The sequence below is a fragment of the Falco naumanni genome, chromosome 8 (genome assembly GCF_017639655.2).
Source record: "Falco naumanni isolate bFalNau1 chromosome 8, bFalNau1.pat, whole genome shotgun sequence".
NCBI classification, from domain to species: domain Eukaryota; kingdom Metazoa; phylum Chordata; class Aves; order Falconiformes; family Falconidae; genus Falco; species Falco naumanni.
This window is the reverse complement of record NC_054061.1, coordinates 45,890,754-45,916,932: the sequence shown is the minus strand read 5'-3', so window position 1 is coordinate 45,916,932 and position 26,179 is coordinate 45,890,754. Positions and strand designations below refer to the sequence as shown.

General features: G+C 38.4%; 1 protein-coding gene across 3 annotated transcripts in view; it reads left to right on the top strand.

Annotated features, from left to right (window-relative positions):
• OLA1 (Obg like ATPase 1) overlaps positions 1 to 26,179 on the top strand; it is a 103,666-nt gene continuing 77,487 nt past the window's right edge. The window contains exons 1-4 of one of the 3 annotated variants that reach the window (XM_040603519.1): positions 1 to 119; positions 416 to 516; positions 2,316 to 2,459; positions 12,186 to 12,313. In XM_040603519.1, coding sequence (XP_040459453.1) covers positions 416 to 516; positions 2,316 to 2,459; positions 12,186 to 12,313 — 373 coding nt within the window. In that variant the 5' untranslated portion in view covers positions 1 to 119. Of the gene's footprint in view, positions 125 to 415; positions 517 to 2,315; positions 2,460 to 12,185; positions 12,314 to 26,179 lie in introns of those variants that run through there. The other 2 variants (XM_040603518.1, XM_040603520.1) reach the window with 2 other exon arrangements.

The following is a 26,179-nucleotide window of genomic DNA, read 5'->3' as shown; positions in this document are numbered from 1 at the left end:
CCGCCAATGGGCGGCCTCGTCCCCGCCTGTTCCGCCGGCGTGGCCGCGTGCGAGGGGCCGCTCGCGCCTCTTCCTCTCAGGCGGGGGCCGCGCAGCCCGGCTCCGGCAGCTGAGCTGAGGTGAGGTGAGCCGGGCCGCGCCGAGCCCGCTCGCCCTCTCCTCGCCGCAGGCCTCGCGTCGTATCGCCGGGCCGGGCTGGGCTGGGGGGGAGTGCGGTGGAGGAGCCGCCGGGGCCTGGGCGCCGCCGCGCGGGGCGGGGGCGGGGGTTTCTCCTCGGCCTTCCTGAGGCGGAGGCGGCGGCTCGGCCGCCGCGCGCTGCCGGAGCGTGCCTCGCCGGGGGGGGGCGGGGTGGGGGGTGCGCGGCGGAGCCGCGGCTGTCGCGGGGCCTTGAGCGTGCGCTGCTCTGTGCTTTCAGATGCCCCCGAAAAAGGGAGGCGACGGGGTTAAAGCGCACCCGATCATCGGAAGGTTTGGGACGTCCCTGAAGATCGGGATCGTCGGGCTGCCAAACGTTGGGTAGGTGGTCAGGGGAGCGCGGGGCTGGGGGCGGCGGTGGGGCGAGGGGCAGGCCGGGGGCTCCCCGCTCTCCCCGGTTTGCCTTTGCTGTGGGTAGAGTGAGCTGACACGGTTTCTGGGTGAAGATAGGTGCCTACAGACGCGTATACGGGCAGAGAGACACGATTAGAATCGTTTTGCTCAGTGGCAAATCTTTAGCTTGAACTACTGATAGGTGGAACGATCTAAAACACTCGGGTAGCGTGAGGCTGGTGTGTACGAGTCTGGACAAGGTAATAGTAAAGAATTAAAGAAAAGTCTTAGCGATTGCCGAGGTTTGTAATTTGCATTTCCTTACTTCCACTGTTGTGTGTGTGTAATACATGTTTTTATACAAATACATATGTGCATACAGATTCTTTTTATATTTTATTTTTTTGGGGAGGATGATACGCACAGGAAGCAGTTAATGGTACCGTGTCATTAGTAGCATTAGGAGTTCCGTTCTTGAAACTTCAGGGTTTGTAATGAAAAAAGTTATGTGAGTTACAGTTTGGGGAGTTAATGGAAGATTAATTGCTCCCTGTCACGCTTCTCATCGGTAGTAGTTATAGCTTCTCAAAGGAGCTATACTTAAAGCACTTGAAAAGGACAGTGAATTACCTGGAGAATAACCGTGTGAAACTATTGGTGTTAATTTGTGTATCGCATTTGCTAAAAGAAGTTCTCAGCATTCTCAAACTTTAAATACTTAACAAATGAGAGGAAAAGTTTGAGCATGTCTCAGAGCCATAAGTACTTTCTTTTTATTAAAATTTATTTTTCAGTGTGTAGGTAAATTGCACAGCAGAAAGGAAATTATTAGCAGTAACATTGTATAACGTGTCAGTGGGGAAAATGGCAGTTTCCTTATGATGTAACTTTCAAGGAAAACTGGCTGACTTTTGAGCATGTTGGCTGTATGCAGGGCAACTTTCAGATTTTTTTTTTTCTAGTGGCTGAGAAGTTACCCAAAACAAACGGAAAAAAAACCCCAAACACCAAAACCTCCAGAATATTTATGGCAGAAGGTTCAAGGGTTAAGAACTTTCTCTCAGCAATAACTCATTAATTGCTCTTTTTTGGTTTAATAAATGCCAACTAACAAAATGATCTGCTACTTGGCAAGTGAAAATGTTCTTACCATACCCACCCCCCCACCCCCCCGCCCTGATACCACTTGCAGGTTTTTTTCTATTGCTATTTAACAAGGATGAAAAATCTTTGGTAGGGTAGAACTGTATCTTTATATGACAAAAGATTACTTGTAATTGATTAATCAGTGTGGTTTGCTTTCTGTGCCCCTCTTTTCTCTTTTGATTGTTGACTTTCATTGCTTAGACACTGAAATTTTGTTAATGCAGAAATAGATCTGAGGAAACAATACGGTTGTGGAAAGAGCTGGTGAGTCTTGGCAAAATTAGTTCACTCAGAATAAGTTTCGAGCATCCTTATTGGTTCCTCACTTTGGAAAGTGGTGGCCAGTAGAGCTGTGCTGTGCTTTTGGCTTAAAATTTCTTTGCGAACTGACATGTGCAATATAGTCACTTAAGGAATTTTAAAGGACAGGGAAGAGAGGTAAACATTGGGTTTCAATGGGACACTCTGTGTGTGTATTTGAAAAGTGTCTTGTACTAGAAGAATCAGGGCAATGGTCACTGTTACTGAAGTAAAGGGTAAGTTCAGTATTGCTTTGGGTTGGAATAAGATGTGTTTCTATCCAGCCCTTTTAAATGCTTCTAATTTGAACTTCTTTAAGAAAGTGTGTATTTTGTTTATAGGAAATCAACATTTTTCAATGTACTAACAAAGAGTCAAGCAGCAGCAGAAAATTTTCCTTTCTGTACCATTGATCCAAATGAGAGTCGAGTACCTGTACCAGATGACAGATTTGACTTCCTATGCCAGTATCACAAACCTCCAAGGTAACTCAAATTCTTAATATTTTTCTTCAGTTAAGCAGCTGAAATAGTATGACTGAACCCAATGTTTTCATAGAAGTTCAATGTGCCACTTTAACGTCTTTAAATTTTTACTGACATCTGTTTCAGCATGTGAAATTATATATGTACCTGGATTGTACCTTTCTCCCTGCCCCCAGTACGACCTTTGTGCTACGAGAATGAGAAATCTGGGAGCTGCTTGCTAGTCATTGCTCAGCACTGTCTGATGCTTGGTGTTCCTGTCTTTTGAAGGTAGTGGCTCCCAGGTGACTTGGAGGATCTTCTGAAGAGATTTCGAAAACAGTAGTGGACATACCTAATGTGTCATGAGGCCGCTCATTTGTAAAATTTCCACCCTGTGTTTTGTATCGTCCAGAATATTGTATATGCTGTAGGTGGCCAAACAAGTATCTGTCAACATAGTTGTATCCTCAGTCTTCTGACAGTAAGCTTTATGGGCATGCTGCCTTTTTTCTCCTGACTCTTTCCCTCCTTTTTATGGGCTCTGCTACTTGTTACCTGGTATATTCAGGGATATTCCTACAATATGTCTCTTCTACTTGTTCCCTTACTCTAGGAGTGTACTAATTTAATCACGTCAATGGCTGTTGCAGTTGACCATTTCCATAATCTGCTCTATGTTCAGTGTGGGAAATAGTTTTTTGCTTGAACAGGAAAACTAAAGGGGCTTTCAGAAAAGAGACACTTGTAACTTGTGAAATTCAGTTTGCAGCTACTTGCAGAGGTATCTTTAATGAAGTGAGTGTACATAAATCATAGGGCAAATCACCATGCATGCCTGTGCTTTTGTTCAGTGCTTGGGTCTCAGTTTTAGAGCCAGATCACACTCACAATTAAAGATTTATTAGTCGTTGATCAAAAAATCCATTTGCTAACTTAATTTTCAGGTCCAAACACATTGCTTCTGCCTGTAATTCCTGTGCACTTTTTAAATACTGAAAAATGTGTTAATATGGAGTTGTTTGTTTAAGTGGATTGTTATAACGTTATCTTGTTTTTCCTGCTCAAGTGAGTATTAAGCATACTTGTTCCTGTATGGATCATAAAACAAAACTGCTGAATTTGAGATAGAACTTTCTGGCCGTTGGTTGTGCAGGGATAATGGAATGGTGTGGCTTTTAAGTTTTGTTGACAAATTTGTTCTAAATTGTAGTGTTATTGCTGCTTTTGCCACTTCAATAATCTCTTTTTCTTCTCACTTAGCTATGACTTGCTACTTCTAAATTAATAATTAGTAGTGACAAAGAGATTATTACCTCTCCCCTCATCCTGCCTTTGGCCATCTACCCTCAAAAGAGTGCTAAGATTGTAAATGCCTGGATGTGTGTTCTCTGACTTGCAAACTCTGTCTCTCTCTGGGAAAATAAAAAATGACCCTTAAATATTAATGAAAATAGTATATTTACTGAATACAGATTGAATAAATATACTGAATTGGATAATAAGCCAGATAATCAGCTTTCATATGAATAGCCTCTTGAATTTTTAAGATTATTTGTTACTTAAAATCAATGTCTGTGGGCATTAGTATGTAGTTACAGCTCCTGAGTTCACATATGCTGCTTATATGATTTTAATATTTCAGTATAACAGTAATAAAGCAGTGGTAAATCAGTAGCACAGTCGACTGAGGTAACTCTTCTTGGGCCATTTGTGCTTGTCTGCCTGAGACTAACTCAGGAAAGGAAGGCTAGGCTCATGAAGATCTACAACTGAATTGTAATTTAAATTCCTTAATTTCTCTTGTATAGTCTTGATTTTGTTCTTCATCTTTATGTAATATGTTCTGTGTTATTTTTCTACTTGTTTGGATTGGTAGATGTAGTCAATCTATGCATGCAGCATGTTTTATAAACAGTGAGTTCTCTTTAAATTAGACTTTTGTCTAGCCTCAAGATCTCAAAATCTTCAATCTAAAGCATTCAGGTTTTTATTTCCCATATATTACACTTGGTCATCACATATCTGCAGTCATTATTGGGAGGTGGGGGGGAGGGGAAAAGGGGACTTTGTCTTAACTAAAATAGTCTATGGCAGGCCAAAGTGATCTTGCCTTGATGTCTGCTGTGGGGTGGGAAAAGAGTGGGGCTGCTGGGCTGGCAGTTGCTATCTGTCACACTTGGCTGAGATAGTTGCTGCTGCTATGGAGAGGTGGACTCTATTGCTGAAGAATATTGCTAGTGTGAGTTTGTGGCCATTCTGCCGTTGGAGGAAGAGTTAGGCTGTTAAGGTACCATTTGTTGCTTGAAGATCCATTCCTGTCTCCAAAAGAAGAAAGCACCAGCTTGAATGGGACTTGCTAGCCTATGCTGAAAGCTGACTGGTGTTAGTTAATTGGAAATGTAAACGTTTGTAAATGCAATCACATAGACAACAATTTAGAGACTTATTACATAAAGGCAAATCTGTACTTAATAGATTAAGGTACGCTGCCGTAACTTAAAAACTGTGCTTTTTTCTTTCTGCAGATGTATATGACTGTTTACAATAAATTCAGTGATCAGAAGGTGGGCTCCAGGAACTTCCAGTAAAAACTGCTATGTTGCTGCCAAATGAATTAGATGAACAAATTTCCTTGAGCTTTAATGTTACCTATTGCTCTCTTTCTGGTGTGAATGAAATGATGGATATTAAAAAGAGACCTTAATACCTTAAAATAACAAGCATTCAGATTTATTTTTAAGGTATTAATTTGTTATGTTACTAACTTAATTTATGTGTTTAAACTACTTATTTTAAATCATATATAATGTTCAGTGAAAGCTTGTATTTGTTACATTGTACCAACATATGTAGCTTTTTCAGAAAGGAAAGCCTGTTGTCTTTTTATTTTGTTGTCTTCCTACCCCTCTTCCCCCAACACCAGTACTTTCAGGCAAGGTTTGGCAGACTAGTGATTTAGTTAGTTCCAGTTTAGTAATTGGAAAGGGTATTTTCTTTGGACTGATTCACTTCAGCAGGAACTAGAGCAGAAAGATTTTATTTTTTTTTGTCTTCCCTGATCTATGAATCTTAAGAAGGTAGCAGAAGATGAGATCTGCTAATTCTAAAATGAAAAAGAGATGTTCTTCATCTCAGCAGGTAGCACCTGCCTTGAAAGTTGGAACTTGCAAGCCAGAAACAGTTGATCTGTTCACTGCAGTTAATATTTTAATGGAACATTTTGTGTTTGGAAGTGATGAGTTTCTTACACAAGAATTGTGTGTGCAGCACATCTGAATAAATGTTAGTAGCTTAATAAAAGCTTTAGTAAAGCTCTTCTCATGCATTTTTTTGTTCTAAATTTCATTAAGATGCTGCTTAATCACCTTAGGCCTAGAAATACTTTTTAGTGTATGTTACTGATGTCATTTGGACAAGTGATTTGGGGCATAACTCACAAATATCTGGAAAGCCTCTGAGTATATATACCTACCAGACTTAGCTTGTATGGTCCTACCTACTACCACAGGTGTAGTGTACTGTGCCTGACCAGGAGATGTGTCTCAGTGGTGGTATTTGATTCAAGCCTCAAAATGATTTTGAGTGAGGGGGTGGAGGAAACTGCTCTTTTCTCTTTTGTGCCCCAGATAATCTCCTCACTGCCATTGTTTGCATTCTTTCTTCTTTACTTTAAACTATATGATTAAGTAAAAAAAATTCAGGCAGAAGCAATGTAAGCCTAAGCTGTGTTTTAACTGTAAATAGTTAAAACTGAAGGACTGTATTGGCTGATAGTAATCAACTTGTGTGAAAACATTAATTAAAAAAGTGATTTTGAAGTCTATGTTTCTGTTTCCTCCTCTGGCTAAAATCAAATGAGATTACAGGCAGGATTGAGTAAAATGTAAGTAGTTTAGTTGATCCTTTCTCAAGTTATCAGTATTCATTTAATTCCTTGTTTGTTTGCACCTGTAAGTGATTGTGTTGCCTTGCACACATGTTCACAAAACACAATGGTTATTGCAACCACAAATATTTCTATTTAACTTACACAGTTTTATCTATCTTGGATGTCCTTTTCAGACTTAAATTTTAAAGCAGTCCAGTTATTCCACAGGAGGATATGTCAAGTAACGTAACAATCTTCAGCTCTAGCACTGTCCAATATGAAACAAAAATTCTCTTGAACTTACTGTAGGATGGCATACTCAGATACTTTATAAAGTTATGCAATGAAAATTAGGTAATCATTTGGTGGAAAGTACTAGTTAGAGAACAGGTCAGCACTGAGACTTTTTGAATGGCATCACGTGGGACTTACTCTAGGTTTAAAAAGAGCATTTAGGTAAATGAAAACCACCTGTATTCACTGTATAATTCCACAGTGAAACAAATAATTTAGCTGGATGTAACTCTGGCATACCAGCATCTGTAAGAGAGTCCATTTTTTTACAGAAAACAACTCAATTGGTATGTCCTGTTGTTAGCGTGCTTCTGTCTTTGGTGTTACTGAGTTTGCTGGCTCTGCAGTTAGTTCTGAGCCTGTGTAGATCAGATTGGCTGTGATGCTTGTTCTAGCATTGCACATGAGTGATTTCCCAGCAGTGAATGAAAGAGCTTAAGTAGTAGTGACTTGAGCCATCTTTTCTGCCAGGTGGGAGAAGGCAAAATTTAATTAGTTGTATTTTGTTGGTGTAGTAACTGAGTAGTTTGAGGTAGCTGAATAGTTTGAGAATGCAGGCATTTGATGTGAGGCACCAAGTATATTTCAGTCCACACTGAATATTTGACCTTTTTCTAATTCACGTTGTTAGCAGATTTTTCAGTTATGGTTCCATGTGCTGTTAGGTTCAAGTCTTGTTCGTCAGCACCATGGATAAAATGCTGTTAGTGAAATTGGTCTTGCCTAGAAATGGCCAGGGTTCATCTGCAGTACTTAGTTCTTCAGAAACAGATTCCTTTAATTACCTTTTGAGTATTTTGCTTACACTGGTCAAAACTGCTTGCAAGATTTTACTCCCTATTACAGCTTTTGCAGTCAATCTCCTGGAAGAGGGAAGGTCTGTGAACTGTTCTGTTTGGTAATGAGCCAAAAATAGCTGTGAGGACAGACTGAGTGGAATGGCTTTCTAAGAGGTTGTAAAAATATACATGTTCTGCTATTGCTGCTTCTACTTCAGCTCATTTGTGAACTCTTAACAGATGAGTCCTGTTTAAGTCCTGTGAATTTTCAGGAAGGAAGAAGAGTTTCCCATTTCTAACAGATTTCAAATAACAGCTTTTAAAGACAGAAGAGCCTGTGCTGGAACCAGATGAGTAGCACATTTGGTTTTACCAGAGAGAAAAGGAGAACTGGACATTTTACCATAATACTGAAGAATCTGGCCTTTTTGGTATCCAGGTAGAATTTAAGTTGGGAGAAATTTCTTGAATTATTCAGGAAATGAATAAAAAGCAAGCATGTTATGAAAATTATCAGCCAGGCTTACTGGAAAATTGCTGCGTTTTTGAATTTAGTTGAAGCTGTCGTGATTTTCCAGGGTCTCCTGGTGGTTGTGAGACTTCAGTAAACTGTAGTAAATGCTGCAGAGAAGTTATTGGGGTATTTTCTTTGGAGAGGAGAGGTTGTGGAAACCTGGAACAATAAAATCTCAGGGAGAGAAACAGCATTCTGGTTATGATTATTTGGTCTCAATCATAAGTCAAAGCTTCAGCTGTATACTACCTGCAAGTTTTCTCAACTAAACAATTACTTGTGGAAACTTGAGAAAGGAATGTATATCTCTTCCCCTCAAATTTTTTGGGAAAAAAATATGCACATCAAATTGCAGATACCACGTATATGGGCATTTTAAAAGAAAAAATGGTAACTGGTTGCATTGTACTGTTCAGTACTGCTGTCCTGAACAAACAGGTCAGGTAAAGAAACTCCTTTTGCCTGTTCAAATAACTGTTTTGGACAGAAGTTTGAAACAAAGTTGGTGAGAAGTAGGCCTCCTCCCCTGCAAAATGCGTAATCTGATGGATATATAGATCTCACATTCCCTGAGTAAATGCCCTAACCACAAAACTGTACTTTCTTTGGCCCAGTGAGTCTTGTGCTCTTTGTTGCACAGCAGCTCATACAGTGAAGGCGGTATGCTAACACAAAACTGCTGTTGCTGTATTTCTAAGTGAAATAAAAAAAATCCTTGCTCAAGGATTATACCTGTGTGTAAAATATAGAAATACTTCTGGATTTGGTAATCTGTTTCATATTATAAATTCCTGTGGCATGCTGTATGGTATATTGGTGTTGCACTGATTTGTACAAATGATCAGTTGATGCCACCTGTTCCTGATGATCATTTGAGGCTCAGTGACATTATGCTAATGCCGACTAACGAATCTTAAGAAATGGAAATTAATCTGTTTAGAGTAGGAGAAAAAAAAACAACAATCCACTTAAGTCTTCTACATTTCAAAGAACTAAAACACACTCGAGATATATGGTACTTTTCCCCCAGTCTTTGCAGTGTTTTCTGCTTATTTAGTTTCATAACGTTTACTCTGTCCTTCAGAGCATAGGCATGTGTGACTAGTTTGTGCCTTCTGCTTTTCTCTGTATTCAGCTTGCTATGATGAGGTACAGATTTATGCTTAGGAAAGGGGTTGCCAAGAATGGGGATGGTATTATTTTGCTTGGAACGATAGCTTTGTGGTACCCGCGGTGAAGGAGAGAAAACATCCTGGAAACCCAGATACTCATCTTCAAAGGTCTCTTGCTGCATTAGTCAATTGTGAAAGAAATGTGCTGGGGTTTTCTTTCCATTGTCTAGCAAATGAGATTGATTCAGTTGATAGAGTGGTCCATCTGCATATGAAGGCACCTGTCTTGGTTTAATGTAGCATCTTTATAGTGAAAGTGTGAATTCTTCTGATGGCTGGCCAGGAAGTTAATCCTACCAGAGTGGTGAGAGGGGAGCATAGGAGGAGAACATTTCTACCACCACCTTTGTTTTTCTTAAAACACATTTAAAATGATAATAGAGAAGTGCTTTAAAAAGTGGCATTTTTCTACCTTTCTGTTGACTTGGTTATGTGTCAAAAAGCAAGGAATTGTTCTAATTCTGATGGGAGATTGCTGCTGTTTCTTCTGAGGTACCTATTAGCTCTGCAATTCTGTCAGACAAAAGGAGTTACTGGGTTAATGTGTTAATAGACTTAATGGTGTCTGTCTTCAGGTATGCATTACTCCTGGAAGTGTGTTAAACTTGAGGACTTCCTATTTCCCTTTGAGTTTGTGTACTGGTAGGTAAAAAAAGAAAGTTTGCAAAGAAAACTAGTGGGACAAAAATGTGACAATTTCAAGGTTTGCTTGCTTCAGAGTGTACTTACATTCTTGTTCTTTCTACTGCATTCAACAGCATTGACTTGCAGTACACATCTGTCTTCCCAAGGATGGGCCGTTCTTCTCATGGGCCTAGTGAAGTTTAAAGCTAAAAGTCAATGTAATACGTACCTGAATTTAAGTAACTCATGCTATGTAGTAAATATTTTCCTACGCTTTTTTTTTTTAAAAAAATTTACCTTTTTGGGTATTCAGTTCTATTCATGCTTGTTTCTAAGTGCATTACTAAGGTATTAATGACATGAAACATATCAAAATTTTAATTTATTACACCTGACAGGTTTAGTGATACTTTGGATTTCACCTTGGTGAAGAAAAATATTTTGTCTAGTCTTGTATTGTGAAGTTAGTTTTCGTGAAATAAATAATTTTTCTTGGGAAGTGTTAGAAGAAAGTTGAAAAGAAAACCAGGATAAGATTGTTTGCTTTTAGGTCATCACACTTCCAGAAATACTGATGTTGCATGCTAAGACAGACTTTAATGGCTCATCTCTTCCCAAATTAGAGAGCTCATTTCAAGGGAGGCAGTGCATCAGCTAATACTAAACTGTGTTGTATTACAGTCAAATGGAAATGGGATAGCACAAAACCCCCCAAAAAGTTGTAAACTTGTTTTGCTGTACTTGAGCCTATTGCTCTGAGAAGAGACAGTGATCCATAGATTTCCGTAACTACAGATTTTTTTTGTCTGGGCCATAGCTGCCATGCCAGGCATCAGGGTAAGGACAGAAGGGTGGTTTCCTGATGGTAGTGGAGTTTTCTCGTGTTACAGATTTGATGGCAGTCATGCTGTCAAATATTTCAATATTTGAAAAAACAAATTTATTTATCAGCAACATGTCACATCTAATAATAATAAAAAAAAGCTTAGTTTGGGCTGTGAACAATAAAGACTTCAGAAGTGTAATGCTGTGCAGAGAAGGTTTCTGTATAGAGTTGGCTAGGAGGTCACTGGCTAGGTCATCCCTAGCACTCATTCACACCTATGTGGTTGCCTCCATCTGTGAGCAGCACTGCAGTGGTAGGTCTTTGGAAAAGACATCTTACGGTAGACCACAGAATTTGTATCTTTTAGATTTGAATTTCATGTTGAAGAGCACTCACCATAAAAGAAAGCTTTGCACTGCTTTACAAATTTGCACTGTATGCTCATGCAGATTTCATAGCATAAGTCATACACTTCTCATCATTGTTATTAAAGCTATAGATTTGGTTGTTTTCTATTATACTTACTGTCAGTAAAACAGTGAACTGTTGTGTTAATCTTGGTGTAATGCTAATGAATTATAATGGTGATAATTTGAAGTGTTTAATGGAAATCAAGTAGTGTTCCACTTATTTATGTTGAAACCATCAAACTGGAGATCTTCGTGGGTATGGTGTGTGGCTTCTGGTCTGCAAGTGAGGAATTTGAAGCATTTTATCCTGGTTCTGTCTGCCACTGTTTATGATGGTGGTGTCATTTGCATAGACCATGTGAAGGTGCTTTTAGTCAACACCTTACCACAAAGTTTTAGTTTTGGGGTTGATTTTTTCCCTGACTCAGCTGAATTTTGAGAAGTAATTTGGTTTAGAATATACCTGAAAATATTAATGCCCATTAAGTTATTTGCTTATTTTAAAACAATTTGAGAATCTGCAGAGGATAAAAGGCTTGCAGTATATAAATTGCCTTATGCATTTCCTGTAGCTCTAAAAGCCTTTTTTCCATTCTTTGTAAGCTAATTTGAACTTCATGACTGTTCTGTTGTTGCTACATAAAATGTTCTGTGGACATGTCTGCTAACCTGTTGCTGTTAACTGTGGTGGAAAACACCACAGCTGTTTATATTATAATGCCAGCCTCATCTTCACTTGTTTTCTTATTGCTTTGAAATTGTTTGCATAACCCTGATCGCTGCTAGTTTTAATGACTGCTGTATTAAAAAAATGCCCTTCTAAGAAAGTTGCTTAACTTACTGAACTAAATGGTAACCTTGGAGGTGGGAGATAGCAGAGTATAATGGCCATTTATGTGTCTTATCCTTTTGGTACTATGAAAACTGCTCATTACAGGTGACTGACTTCATGCCTCAGTGTTCCAGGCCCAATTGATTTTTCATATAGTTGTCAGTATGATTCCACACATAAAAAATAGTTTACTCCATTTTATGTGAATAATGACAGAGAAATTAAAGAATTCTTGTTGTTTTGTGTGGGAGGGGAGAATCTTGTCTCTTACACGTTGCTTGTTAAGTAAGGGAGAAAGCTACTGTCATGTGTGACTTCTTTCTAGAAAAAGGAAATGTTGGATTTTCATGTTCTGAACTTATTTCTGTGACAAAAGGTTTGGTTAATAGGCTTCAGTAATTAAACTTTTAACTTTTATATTTCAGCAAAATTCCAGCTTTTCTGAATGTGGTGGATATTGCTGGCCTTGTGAAAGGAGCCCATACTGGCCAAGGCTTAGGAAATTCCTTCTTGTCTCATATTAACGCCTGTGATGGGATCTTTCATCTGATGCGTATGTAAATTTATTTATCTGTACTCTCTATAGCTTAAGGACAGCATTATGTACTCTAAGAGCTGTGGAACAAATATCTATTACAATTTTAAACTTCTACTGTTCAGTTCAAAGTCATCAGGTTTTGAGGTTTTGCAGCTAAGAAAATCCCCGTCCTCTGGTTTATAATGAGTATGTATTCATTGGTGTTGTGCTGAAGACTTAAAAAGGAGCTGGGTTTTTGGAAGTTTACAGTAATGGTTTGTTGTTTTCTTTTGCCAGCAGTGCATGGCAGTTGATTTGTTTAGTTTTGTAAAGAAGGAGGAATGGAATGTGATAATAAAAGGCTGAAATGAAAGTAGAAGATGAAAATATGGAGTTAGTAGTAGACTCTGGGATTCTGTTCCTCACAGGGCAAGCCTCACTTCTTTCCTTTTCCTGATTTTTGTTGTCACTTGTATTGAGCCTTGAACATATCCCCCCACCCTGCATCTCTGTGAATTCTGAACATGTCTCAGTTAAACAGAGGGCTTTGATTCTACTGTTTCATCACCTATTACTGCAATACAGAACTGGCCTTCAGAGTCCTATTAACACTTACAAACACTTAGAAGCTTGTTGAAAGTGTGTGTTGGCTTGCAGTACATTTTGAGTGTTGAAAAAGGCTTCTGGTCTGAAAAGGTTGAGCTTAATAGTGTTTATGCAGATTTAAGGGAACTGGATGCCTTTGTTGCTGTCTTTTGGTTGGTCATTATTATACAGTGAGTGATGAAACAATAGAACGAAATAAAAGAAATGTGTTTTATGTGGTCATCATTGGATCAGCAAAATCCTTTTTGTGGATAAGGTGTTTCTAAAACAAAACCCAAAGGCATGGAGTATTACTATCTTACAGTACTGATTTAGATGCTTAGAACCCTTGTTGCCATTAGCTTGTTTTTTGAAGCATACTTATACAGAGCAGTGAACCGATGTGCCTCTACAGTCTGCATGCTTAGCAAGTTTGTTATCTCAGTCAAATGCAACTTATTATGCATCAAGAATGCCTAGACGCTGATATGGTGCAGAGTGCTGGTATTATGTTTTCAATCGAGAGAGAGAGACTTTGTGGGGAAAGGTATTATGTTCTTAGGCTTATATGTTGAAAAACAGGACATGCTTTTGGGAGCATTGGCCTTTTTAAAATGTTTTCTAGTACCAGGAAGCCATCTATAACTGTGCACGCGTTGAGCTTTGCTGCTTCTCTGGCCTTATTTGTGTTTTGTGTCTAGTATTCTATCCACTATTTTCTGTTAAAGTCACTTGATGCATACTTTCAGTAGAATAGAAAACTGTGGGCTGTTGTTAGTAGTATTTAAAACTAAGACATTTTGAAAAGGCGAGGCCAGATCCTTCCTGGGTATAGTGAAGCAAGTCTTTTAAAGTTGTGCATCGTCTTAGGAACTAGTTCAATATGTGAAGGCAGTACTAATTATATATATATATATATATACATACACTAATATACTAGTATATTTTAAATATTTGTAGCTACCCAAGAACCATTGCTACAGTATCCCTAGAAAAAAGCGGGGATCAGTTTTCCCAAATCCATTGGTATCCTGTGATTATAATAACTGTATTGCCTGGAGTGAATTGAGAGCATATGATAAACTTTTTACTTGGTCTGTTTTGATACTTGTATCATAAATGCTTGTGAAGGAACAAATTGATATAATAGTCAGTTAAGAAGATGCTTTTTAATCTGTATGTTGAATAATCCTAAGCATTTGTTTGAGGTGGCTATTAACCATGTTAACACCATGTGTATTTTTCTTTGGGGACTGATAGAGAAATGAGGCTATTATTGTGGGTGTGTAAACTATTTGGATACTTACTTTGTATTAACATCTATTTCTTCTGTTCTGGTCTTGCATTTACTTGTTATATGTTTCAGTTTCTTTTGAGGATTCTGAAATGTAATGATTGTGAAATGGTTGTTGCTGTTTTTCTCTGGGAGCAAAAATATAATGGAATCACTTAAAAATAGGTTTTAAAAAGAAAAAAGTTATTAAGCCTGCCTCTTATGCTGCTTTTGCTAGATGTTTTATCTAGAATGCAAACTAGTGATGAACTGAGGTAGAAATTCTGTGTGTTGATTGCCCAATAAACACAAAGATCTTTAAAAATATTACTTAGGGATAATAATAAAAAGCTAATGAAAAATTTTGTGGTTGAGAGATGTAGAAGTACTCTTCCTCACCCCTCCCCATGAAGTGCATATTAGTTCTACTTTCCCCACAGTACTATAAAAATGAAGATCTGGCACTAAAAGCTAGTAATAGCCCTCTAGTAAATTAAAAAAAAAAAAACCCCAAAAAAAATCTCTTGGTTACTATAATATATATATACAGCAGAAACTATAACTCACTGAAGTTTTCAACATAACATTCCAACTTACATTATTAAAATGTATAAACCTTTTTGATATGCTGTGATGTCTGATATGCTGTAATGTCTTTACAACTACCCACCTGTCAAAATTATTTCCGATCTAAAAATCCCTTTTTCAGAGTCTGTGGCATACCTGGAGTTTGCACCATTTCTATCATATTATATAAACTACTGAAACTGTTTTTGTAAATCCTTAAACTTTCCAGATCCTGGGAGTATGAAGCTTCTTTGTTGCCCTTTATCAGGATTTAGTCCAAGTTCTTAATAGACTGTGTGTCTAGGAACCAGTGCCCCGAGACAGTCTGTTGGTTTTCAGCCTGGCGGGTAGGCACTGAATCTCTGCAGCTGTGTAGAAACTGACATAAAAGGAACCCAGACAGGTTGCTGCTATTAAAGGGGAATAGGCAGTGGGCTGGAAGGTGAGGCTTTGTATGCCAGCGAGCTGGAAAGGAGGTGTTGCTGAAGATGAAGAGAAGATGAGAATGATAAAATCTTCTTAAGAAGAGATGCACGAGGAAGTGATCCAGGGACCACGCTTTTTCAAAGCATGAAAAATTCAGTGTTTGTTTTGACTAAGATTTTGAGTTGCTCTGGAACAAATGTTCACCTTTGAGCACTGAAACTGTTGCTCCCTGTCTTTATCCTGTTGTAGTAATGCACTACTGCTGCCCATGTTAATGGCAATCATGTGAAGCGGAGCCCTTCAGAGAATTGGTCTTTTCTTATTCCTTGATGCCAGGCAGAAGGTCACTGTGCGGTTTGTGCTGTAGACTTCAAGGTCTGCGTGCCTGAGTATACTGAAGAGAGGCTTGTTAGGCTTTGGCTTAGCTTGGTTCTGTTGGTATTTTTGCAAAAAGTAGTTCGACATAACTCGCTCGAGTTGTGTTAAGGTAAGGATAGGCAAGGAAGTGGCTAGCTAGGAATGGAGAGCTTTTGTTGAGGACTGAGAGCCAAACTTTGGGAATCTCACTGAAGGTATTTTATAGTCCTAGGCTAAAGGTTTTGATCCTGTTTTCTTTATTCATTGAGAAAGTGTTGAACTGTGTCTTCATTAGGACAAAATGTTTATTTGTGTTTGGTTTTTTTAGCTGCCATAACAGAACTCACTGTTGTTACCTCTTTGTGTTATGAAGTGGTTTTTGAAGAAGGTTGTTGCCTGTTGGTTTATCCACCTGTTGTTGGTTGAATTTGGCTGGATGCCAGGTGTCCAGCAAGCTGCTCCATTATCCCTCAGCAGAATGGGGGGAGAAAAGAAGATTTAAAAAAACCTTATGGGTCAAGATAAAGACAGTTTAATGAAGCAATGGCAAAAGTTGTACACAGAGCAGTGAAGGAAAACAAAAGGTGTTATTCTCTACTTGCCATCAGTAAGTGATGTTTGGCCATTTCCTGGGAAGCAGGGCTTCAGTACTTGTAGCAGTTGCTCCAGAAGACAAATGTCATAATAACAAATGTCCCTCCTTCCTCTTCCTTAGCTTTTATATCTCAGCAAATGTCATACGGTGTGGAATAGCCCTTTGGTCAGTTTGGGTCAGCTGTCCTGGCTATGTCCCCTCCCAGGATCTTGCCCACCTCCAGCCTACTGGTGATGGTGATATGGGGGAAGGTTGGAGAGACAGCTTTGATGCTGTTGGAGCACTGCTCAGCAGGAGCCAAAACACTGGTGTGTTATCACCATCTTTCTAGCTACCAGTAGAAAGCACAGCACTGTGAGGGCTGCTATAGGGCTCGTAGACCCAGTACACCACCATAGGGCACATCGATGAGCTGCAGCTGTAGTACACTCGAAGTAATTACATTTCTGTTGGGACTGTGGAAGCTCTGTGTGGTGTTTACTTACACTGTTTCTTGCATGGCATAAAGCTGAAGAGAAATGAGATGTATTTCTGCCTGGCTAATTCTCTACTTACCTTACTTTATTTAAAAAAGGAAAGTTCCCACCCCCACCTTGAAATGAAAGCTGAAAATCCATAAGCAAGTTTCCATATCCTAGATAAACTGTTACTTTCCTTGGGAGATGCAATGTTCATTAAACAAATGAAAAAACTGTTTTTATGTCCAAGGTGTATTTGAATATATGTAAAGAAACAGAAATACGTGGTAACAGCACATGGTAGGGTAATAGGACAAATAAAAAGAGATGTAAGTTTGTGTTGAGCACAACTGTATTTTTGTACATGTTTAGTAACAGTATGAAGTAGATTCTCTTGGCTCAGCAAACAAGGTGAATAAGTTTTCCTGTACAGAATAGAGCAATACCTTCTTGGGTTTTGATACTGCCTATAGATTTTTTTTCTGTTAAAGTGCCCAAACTGGAAATGAATTACTGATACCTATAATAAACCATTTGATGTTAATACACTTTTTAAAAAAATTTGGCAGAGTGAGTGGGGAATTTAATTTTAAAACTATTTTCTACTCTGGATAGTGGCATCTACACCATTAGTACCATAGTAACCTGACACATGCTTGTTCATCTTCTGAGTTTCACTGTTCAATTTGAAACATTTCTGACCTTTCTATTTTCCATGTTTCAGGTGTATTAGGGTTTTAACTAAGGCAGCAAAGTTTTCGTGGTGGCAGAAGGCAGACTGTTTGAAGATTGCAATAGTGTTTCTTCTCATGTTGCAGGGCTTTAACTACCTTTCAACTTTTCAGTCACAAGCACTGGTTGAAAATTACTTTCTTTGTATGGTGGACTAAAAATGGCAACCTTGTTCCAAGTGTAAACTTACAGATTACTCCTAAATAATGCTTGGGTGAAGAAAATGCTAGATGTCAATGTTTAGTCCCTGCTACAGCTCTGTTGTGTTCTTGAATGTACTGGATGTTAAAACAGCCAGAGCTCTTCATGTTTTTGAGTTTCTTTTCCCACTGATATCCTGCAGTCCTAGTTTTCCAGAGAATATGTTGCACATTTTTCTATTATTTTTAGTTTCTTTAATGAAATCCAGTCTTTCTTTTCAGAGTTACAGAAATTGAAAGGAAATTTGTCTGTAAAAGTACTTTGCTATCAGATGCGCCTTTTTAATTGAAAAAACTTAGGGTTTGATGCCCAATGTTTGAAGTAGGGCGGGCAACATTGGCTTTTGTGGAAGACCTTGAGGGCTCACCTGCATGCCATCACCTGGTCTTCCAGTCCTGCAGAGGAATGGGTGAGCCACCTGCGGTGACATGGTGCTAGGGGAGTACAGGCAGGTAGGGTGGGGAGCTCCTGCTTTGGTCCTCTGCCTGGAAGTGCTCTGACTCCACAGCACAGGAGCTTTAGCTGCCTTTCAGGGGCAGGATGGGGAGTTTGGTAACTGATAATCTGTGTAATATCATTCTTTGTGACAGGAGTGAAAGAACCATGAAGCTAGGTAAACATCCCCTGCGGTCCTATAGAAGTGACTGGTGTGACCAATGTGAATTGGTTCCTAAAAAGCTTTGATTGCTTTTAATCCACTTTTATGTCTTGTTACAACTGGAGAAGTTTAGTACACCCACTGGTTCTGCCTGGTTTTAGGTAACTTCTAAACCAATTTGCCATCATTTAAAAATCGGTTAGAGGTGAATCACGTGACCTGAGTTGTAAGTATTTTTGAGATAAGCCATAGTCAAAACTGAGTTTGACAATATTTGTACCGATTTTTGTGCTCAGCATTTACAACCAAGTTTACTCAGCTTTATTTTTTATCATCATGAGGTTTTATTGGGAACTCACAGTAATACTGCCAGTGTTTTGATTTGCTTGTAAAAATCAAAGTGGTGATAACAGAGTTATTTAATTGAATAAGATGTATCCTCTGTTCTGACTTCATTTTTTGACTTTCTATGAAAATGTGTGTATCTTCTGTATAAAGATGCAAATCATTCTGTACCTTTTATATACTTGAGACATGATGCATTCCCCCCACCCCCACTGTGTTCTTTAAGAAATCATACCTGCTGATTGCTGCTGTTGGAAGTTGATGCTACAGGGAGGAGGCATATAATGATATCACTTAGCCACAGTCCACTAACATTTCAGTGGACAAAGTATGGGTCACATCTGATTCCTTCAGTGTTTGTATGCTGTGTATTGGGCATCATAGTGGCTCTGTTTATGCAATTGTAGCTTGGCTGTGTCACTTCTAATATCCGAAGCTGATTTTTCATCTTTATAATGTGTCAAAATTCATCTTGAAATGATAAAAATGTAGCTGTCTTACAAAATTGTCTTCAATATATTTTGGTTCAGTCTTTTGAAGATGCTTTGGTTTTGTTTTATGCTAGTAAACGTAAGTGCTACCTGTTAAAGTTAGGATTCCTTGTTTATAAATACAAACCTTCCACTGCTAAGCTACCAAAGTGTAAAAGTATTTGTATATATTAAACTTGCTAGTGTTACACAATGAAGATGTATTTCTGTATGCTGTTGAGTAGATAATAGTTCTTGTTGAGATTTTATCTTCCTTCTTATTTGTTGTTAGAGTAATTAAATTGATATTTAATAAAATACTGGGAATAGTTCACAGTGAAGCTAAACTTTAAGTTAGTTTTTCTGTGTTAAAACCAGAAATTGTGAAAACTTTCAAACTGTGGCAGTTGCGTCTGTGTGACACATTTAATTGTATTAACCTAATGCTTGGGTCTTTTTGACTTTTTAGTGGTTGTTCTTGGGGTTTTTTTGTTTGTGTTTTTTGTAAAATACTGCAAAGTGTTTTGATTTTGGGAAAAGACCTTGCATAGGAGATTGGGGTTTTTTTGATTGCAAAGTTGTGCAAATAGTATTCCTCTATCCCTTTTAGCACAATTGTCACCAAAACTGAAATAATTTTTTAGCAAACTATTTTTGCATTGTATATTGCAATTTCAGAATATCGGGTCTTAAAAAACCCCAAACCCAGTGGTAATTAATCTTAGGCCACATGTTATCTGTCTTTAAATTGTTCCTCTCATCATTCAGATACTAAGCCTACCACCTTGAAAGGGAAGGGAGACTAATAAAGATATTCCTGAAGCTGCATACAGATTTGCTTATCATTACTTTTTCATCATATAAAAAGAAAATGTTTTTGTTTCAGGAGAGGATTTTTCAGAGGCTGTTTAGCTTTATTTTACTTCAAACCTTTTATTTGTGTAGATGATGGTACAGAGGAATTCTGTATGTACATGTCTTCCTTCCCCTTTTAAATAATGTGAAACAGCCAAAAAGAAGCATGTTTGAATAAAGCTTTTTTTTTGTCACAGAAGTCAGTTTGAGACAAAAAACACTGAATGCCTCCCCCGCTGGCCCCCCCTCAAAAAAACCCACCCAAAACCAAACTCAAACCCCCCAAAACAACAAAAACCCAACCAAAACCAAGAAACAACCATAAATCCAGAATAACACAAAGTGCCCAATAAAAAAGACTGGAAGAAGCAATGACTCGTGGAAGACCAGTTTTTCAACAAGTACTGCCTTGACAAAAGATTTGTTGCAGGGAAACACATGCAGTTGTCAGTGTCATATACTGGCCTTGAGCCATTTTGGAGAGCTAGTGCTGCTGGATTTTTCTCTGTGGATCCAAGCATGGAAGCACAGCAGTCTTTTTGCTCAGAAAGAGTGATGGTAAAGAGAAGAAACTTTTCATACAGACATCTGCTCAAAGAAGACTTTCTTGAGAAATAACCATGTAGGATTGGTATAGGTGTTTGTGCAACATCCAGCAGTGGAGACAGTGGATGTAAGTGAAATCGGGAGTAAACTAGGGGTGAGACCAGCATCCCGTTGTCTGGTACAATGGCTGTTACCTTACTCATGTGTGTACTGTTCAATACCATGATACAGCAAGAGGCTCTAGGATGAAGGCTGATGCTGTAAAGCAGTTGTCTGTTGATGTAGTCTACTTTGTAGAAGTATCTTGAGCAGAAAAGAACCTTGTGTGTGTTTTGGATAGTAGTACTTCATTGACCAAAATGTTGGCAGTGAACATAAAAGACCAGGATGAGATTCTTGTGATCTTCTGACATGCAGCTTCAACTAGTGCTACCACTAAACCTAAACCTGTAAGGGAGACGTTTTGTACACAGATGTCCTGTTCAATAGGTCAGCCCCAGTGCAGGATCAGTTAGCTTAATTTGGCCAGCTGTGGAAAACTTAACTACTCAGATTTTTCACTTAGGCAGATAAGATGAATACAGGAAGGACAATGACCTCCTAAACTATTGCAGAAGAATTTTGCAAGACCTGTTACTGTTCTTACTTGAGCATAATATTAGTGTCTCTGAGATCAGGAAGTCACGTTGTAGTCACCCTCATCTCCTGTTTTATTGCTGGTGTTTCTTTCCTTGTGATGTGCATATATGAACAAAACTTACGGGTTTGTACCTCAAAACTGTTCGCAGTAAGCTGCTTGCAGCTTTGTCTCCCTCCCACAGAGGAGCAAATTTGTTTTCCTGGGTATGTGGGTGCAGATTGTGCAAAGGTGCTGCAAAATTGTCAGCACTCTAGTGAGTTAGCCTGTGTCTTTATTGAACAGTAAATTACATCGCCAGGCTAAGTGAAAGTGATACCTGAGCTTTAATCCATATTACTCTAAGGCCAGGTAACTACAGTTTAAAGCACAAATAAACTCAGATAAGGGTTTAAATAGGCTTTATTCTTCAGCTTGTCTCAAGTAATTGTTATTCTGAGAGCTGAATAAATCTTCCCAAATATATGGGTATGAGGAGCAAAAATTCATGTGTTGTGGAGTGGTATTGTTTTAATCCCTGATAATTAAATAGATGTGTCTCAAGGATATACTTCTACAGAAAGAGTAGATGAGAGCTGTGATGTTCAAAAGTTTTTGTTACTAATCAGAAACTCCAAAGTATTTTTTACATTGAGGTTGCCTCTTGATGTCACAAGTCAAATTTTGACTGTACAGTTAGCTAGGAGGTTTCTTTTCAGTCTCAAATGTAAATCCTGTAATTTTATTTAGTTAGTTACTTAGGCTCATTGAGAAGGACGATTATTGTTCTTGCATTCTACTGTAGCCTTTATTGTAGTTTGATAATGCTAGAATTGTCTTATGCTAATTGAAGTTACAATGGATTTTGGAGCCCACTTTGTCATTCGTCTTTAGCCTAATATCCTGTGCCTCTCCATGTTCAATTTCTTTTTCTTATCAGAAGAGATGAAAACATAAAAATTTCTTGTCTAAAGGCCACCGCCCTTGCTAGAGTAGCAGCATCTAATGCCATTCTATTTATAGATGGAACTTGTTAAGTTTCCTCAGCAGGGACTTAAAGCTATGACCTCGTAGGCCAGAAACAGGAGAGCTACCTACTGAGCTACAAGGGCAATCTCTCAATTCTAAAGAATACATAGAAAATTTCTAATATACTGTACTGTGAGTCATAAAGTACTTGACCAGTAAACCCCCCTCCCCTGAGAATAAAGACCAGGCAGGTTATCTTTACTGAGTCGTTGCTATTATTTGACCTACAACTACTTTTATTATAGTTCTGTGTGTCATATGGCAGTGTATAATTGCTATTTAGGCAATAAAGATGAGACTTAAAGTTTTTCTCTGTGATACTTTAAAGAAATTTTCAGTATGTGATAGTGTTAGAGGGTGTTCAGGTGACTGTTTTTTAAACTTGTTTACCTGTTTGAGTGGGTGTCTTTACTCATGGTGTAGAGTATCCTGGCTTTAAGACAGGGGTGGTTTAATGCCTTGTAAGTAATTTCTTCTTTGTGTGCCATGGATTTTCTTGAAAGCTTGAAGGGAAATATACTGCAGTTCGGGTTGCTTGTTTTTGTGGTTTTTTTGTCCTGGTGGTAACATGAAATATGAAAGCATGTTTCACTTTGGTTGGAGGAAGGCTGCAGCAGAAAAGGTAAAATCAACAATTTGGGAACAGAAGAAAGTGGCTGACTTTGTCGGTATCACTTTAATTAGCTGTAGTATTTGCATCAGAAAGGTGAGTGGTCTGTAAACTGAGACTATTATAGCTTCCCTTTTAGAAAGTTGCTTCCTCAAAAGAGATAGGGAGCTAGGTTTTTTGGATGTGGTTTTTTTTTTTTATGCAGAGTTTTCATTAAAACTTTGAAATAGGCTCATAGAAGCACTTCTCTGTTTCCTAATTTATACATAAATGGCTATACTACCTAAAACAGCTGAGGGCATAGACTTGTGTTGGGTTTGGAAACAGCAGTAGGAGTTAACTGTTGTGTCTCAGGGGCTCTTGATTGCTGTCCCTCATTGCTCCAGAGTTGAGTATGGCAGGCGAGCATGCAAGTGTGTCAATATCACATGAGCAGATGTAATTATATTTGAGGTTGATGTGAAATCAAGTGACTTCATATTAAAATGGACAAGGAGCAGTTGCAAAAGTGATTGTGATGTGTCATCTGTGGGAGTGGTGATCACCAGATGAGGGGAACCAACACTTTGGTTTCTGCTAGAGGTACAAGTAGTACAAGTGCCTTGAGGCAAGAGACCAAGTTCCACTGAGGCTATTTCTCTTCCTCTCTTTAAATGGGAACTAAAGTCTAGGAATTTTAAATAAAAAAACCTGGAATGACAGTAATCTAGTTGAAGAAAGGATAAAATATGTTTGAAGCACTCATGAAAAGGAGCAGTGGTAAGCACTGTGAGCGCCCTTTTGTGCTGGCTTTATTTTATTAAAAATAACTTTGCCATGTCGTGGGCTTGTGTTCAGTTCATACAATGGGTGCACATCATTTGGTCTATGTTCATTACATTTACGTTTATAGTAAACTTTATGCTTGCAAGTTATTTTGAATATACCTTAGGCTCTGCTGGGTCTTCTGGCCCCAAAAATTCACCCTATTCATCTGGATTTCTTGTATTGATATTCCCATGATGTACGTATGTGATACAGCTATGTACTGAACAGGGGAGTAAATAATGCAAATGAAGACCAGGAGGAAGCTGGCTTTGTGTTTCTTATTTTGACTATGAGTTACTTATCCTGGACAAACTAAACAAGTCTCCTAGCTTACGTGAGGTATGTAATTGTAAGACTTACAAAACACGGGATTATATTTTTTTTTGTCAGGGAAATCTGTCTGAGATCCTTGGGGTGTCAGAGTGCTTCCTTTTTTTTGCCCATAGTCCCACAGGTGCTTAGAAGTTGCTGGCAGCAGTTACTGTACGTTAAAAAGCTAAGAGTGTATCTACCTGTAGCAAAGGAACTGCTTTAGGAGTCACACCCAAGCAAAAGCTCTGTTCAGTAATCCAGTTCAGATGCAACCTTTTTCGGTCTAGACTATTTAGTAAACTGACAGAAAAATCTTTGCTTCAGTTTTCTTTCAGAATTGCTATTTATTGGAGCAGTCCTGGTTTTCACAATGACAAAAATGCCACTTCTAGAACTATAGGTGCCTGTCCCTTCCCAAGTCATACTTGGTGCCTAACTTGTACGCTGGATAAGTAAGTCTTTTGGTAGCTGAAGCAGCCTTGTACTCCAACACCTTTTGTCATCTGTATGCTGCCACTTTCTCCTGTGCTGTTGCAACTGATTGTGGAACCATGTAGTAAAAGGGCTTTTGGTTTTTAAAAATAACAATATTCTTCTTGCTGGGTTATTTTAAAAATAGGTCATTTCTTTAATCAGATTTAAGATATAATCCAGCAAACAGTTGTGCTGTTGTAGCTGAGAGAGTGTTAAGCTGATAGGGTAAGCTGAAAAACGTAAAAAAAAAAAAAAAAAATGGTAAAAAGGCAACCATAGGAAATACATAATGCAGATTGCATCCTGTGTTTTAATTTGCTTTTTGTCTTCCAAGTTTGCAAGGCTTAAGAGATGTTTTCTTTTAAATCTTGCATGTTGTCCACTGGAGCCTGAGGAAAACTGACTTTTTGGTGGCTGTTACATATGCTGGACATGTAAGTGAGAGCCAGGGTTTGGTTGCAGATGTGTCATGCTGCTGTTGTAAGGATAAGGAATTGATGTGGAAATCTGTTGATTTCTTTTGGTGAGCCTTCAACAAAGACAGATGGTATTTTTCCAGTATACTTTCCAAAACTTCTTTCCGATCCTGATCAAGCCCAGCTTCACACTGGTTAAAGGATGAAGTTTTACTTTTCTGCTTTTATTTACAGGTTATCAACAGCATCTCAGCAGAAATTCTGATGGTCTTGAGTTTTTTTTAATGTTTGGAGGTTGTCGGTCTTGCATTTGCTACTCTCAGGTTTCTCCCAGCTATTTTTTAGTGTATTTCAGGATGTATTTTCATCCCGAAATCTTGTGTGGAAGAATTAGCATTGGGCTGAGTTTAAGTGCTGGATGTTTATGTCAGCAGTAGTTACTAGAGATGCTTTGAAAGCTGTTGTTTTGATATTGATGCCAAGAGGTCTCTAGCCTCAAGTGACATCTTGAAGGCTCGATGCCTGGAGGCAATTAACAAAATGCATTAATTTCCAACCTACCCATTTGTTCTTGTGGAATACCTCAGAAATGCTACTTTCAGTTTTTGTTTTGAGTGTTGCTGTTAAAGTGTGGCTTCATCTGTTGTTGGATACAACAGCAAGAAGATTCTTCAGAACCTCAGTGTTTATACTTAGACACCAAATTAATTTTCTGAGTATTCAAGTATTGCATGATTAATTTTTTCTGTTAAAGTTAGTTTAAAAGGCTTTCTTTATAAAATCAAACAACACACCTTCCTTCCTTCCTCCTTTCTACCTTCTTCCTTCTGTCCCCCTCCTCCACCCTGTCATACAGGTTTTTCTCCCAATAATGATGATGGCAGATAAGCTTCCATACCTTGAGCTCACTTTACTAGTTAAACTTTTAAAATATGTCTGAGCATAGGTTTGCATTTCAGTACTTACTGAGATAGCTGTTACTGAGATAACAGTTTCTTGAGGCTTATTGAATATTTTTATGCATCAAGCTTTGGTAATTTGATGTGAAAATTGATGTCTCAAAACTAAATAGCAGTAGGAATGGGAAGTCAAGTGTGTGAAAGAGTTGCAAAAGGGAGGAAATGTATAGCTATGAGAATGTAGGCTACCTGAGAGGGATTGCTTGCTTTCAGAGAAAATATGGAAAGAAGCAGAGGGAATCGGAAAGATAGGGAGCCCAAGACTCAGGGCTGAGCTGCTCTGCACTGCTCTGATGTTCACTGCATTAATCTTTCTGCTTTATGACACATCACCATAAAAATTGTGTGCATGTGTGTATATATATATGTGTAGCATACAGGACAAAAATATTGATGTGTCATGGTTTTTAATTGTTAGAGGTGGTATTGTAAAATTGCCATGCAGAGGAAAAAAGTCTAATACTGGTATGTGTGTTTAATCTATCCATAACAGCAAACACTAAAATCATGTTTTAATCATAAGCAGATGGTTATTTCATAGTTTAATTACAAGGCAGAATATAAAGATTGTTTTGGTATGCTTATTGCATTTTTGCCTTCTTAACTACTTTTCCAGTTTTTTTTTTTTAAATGTAACTGTATCAGTCAATACCATTCTAAATTCCTTTTTA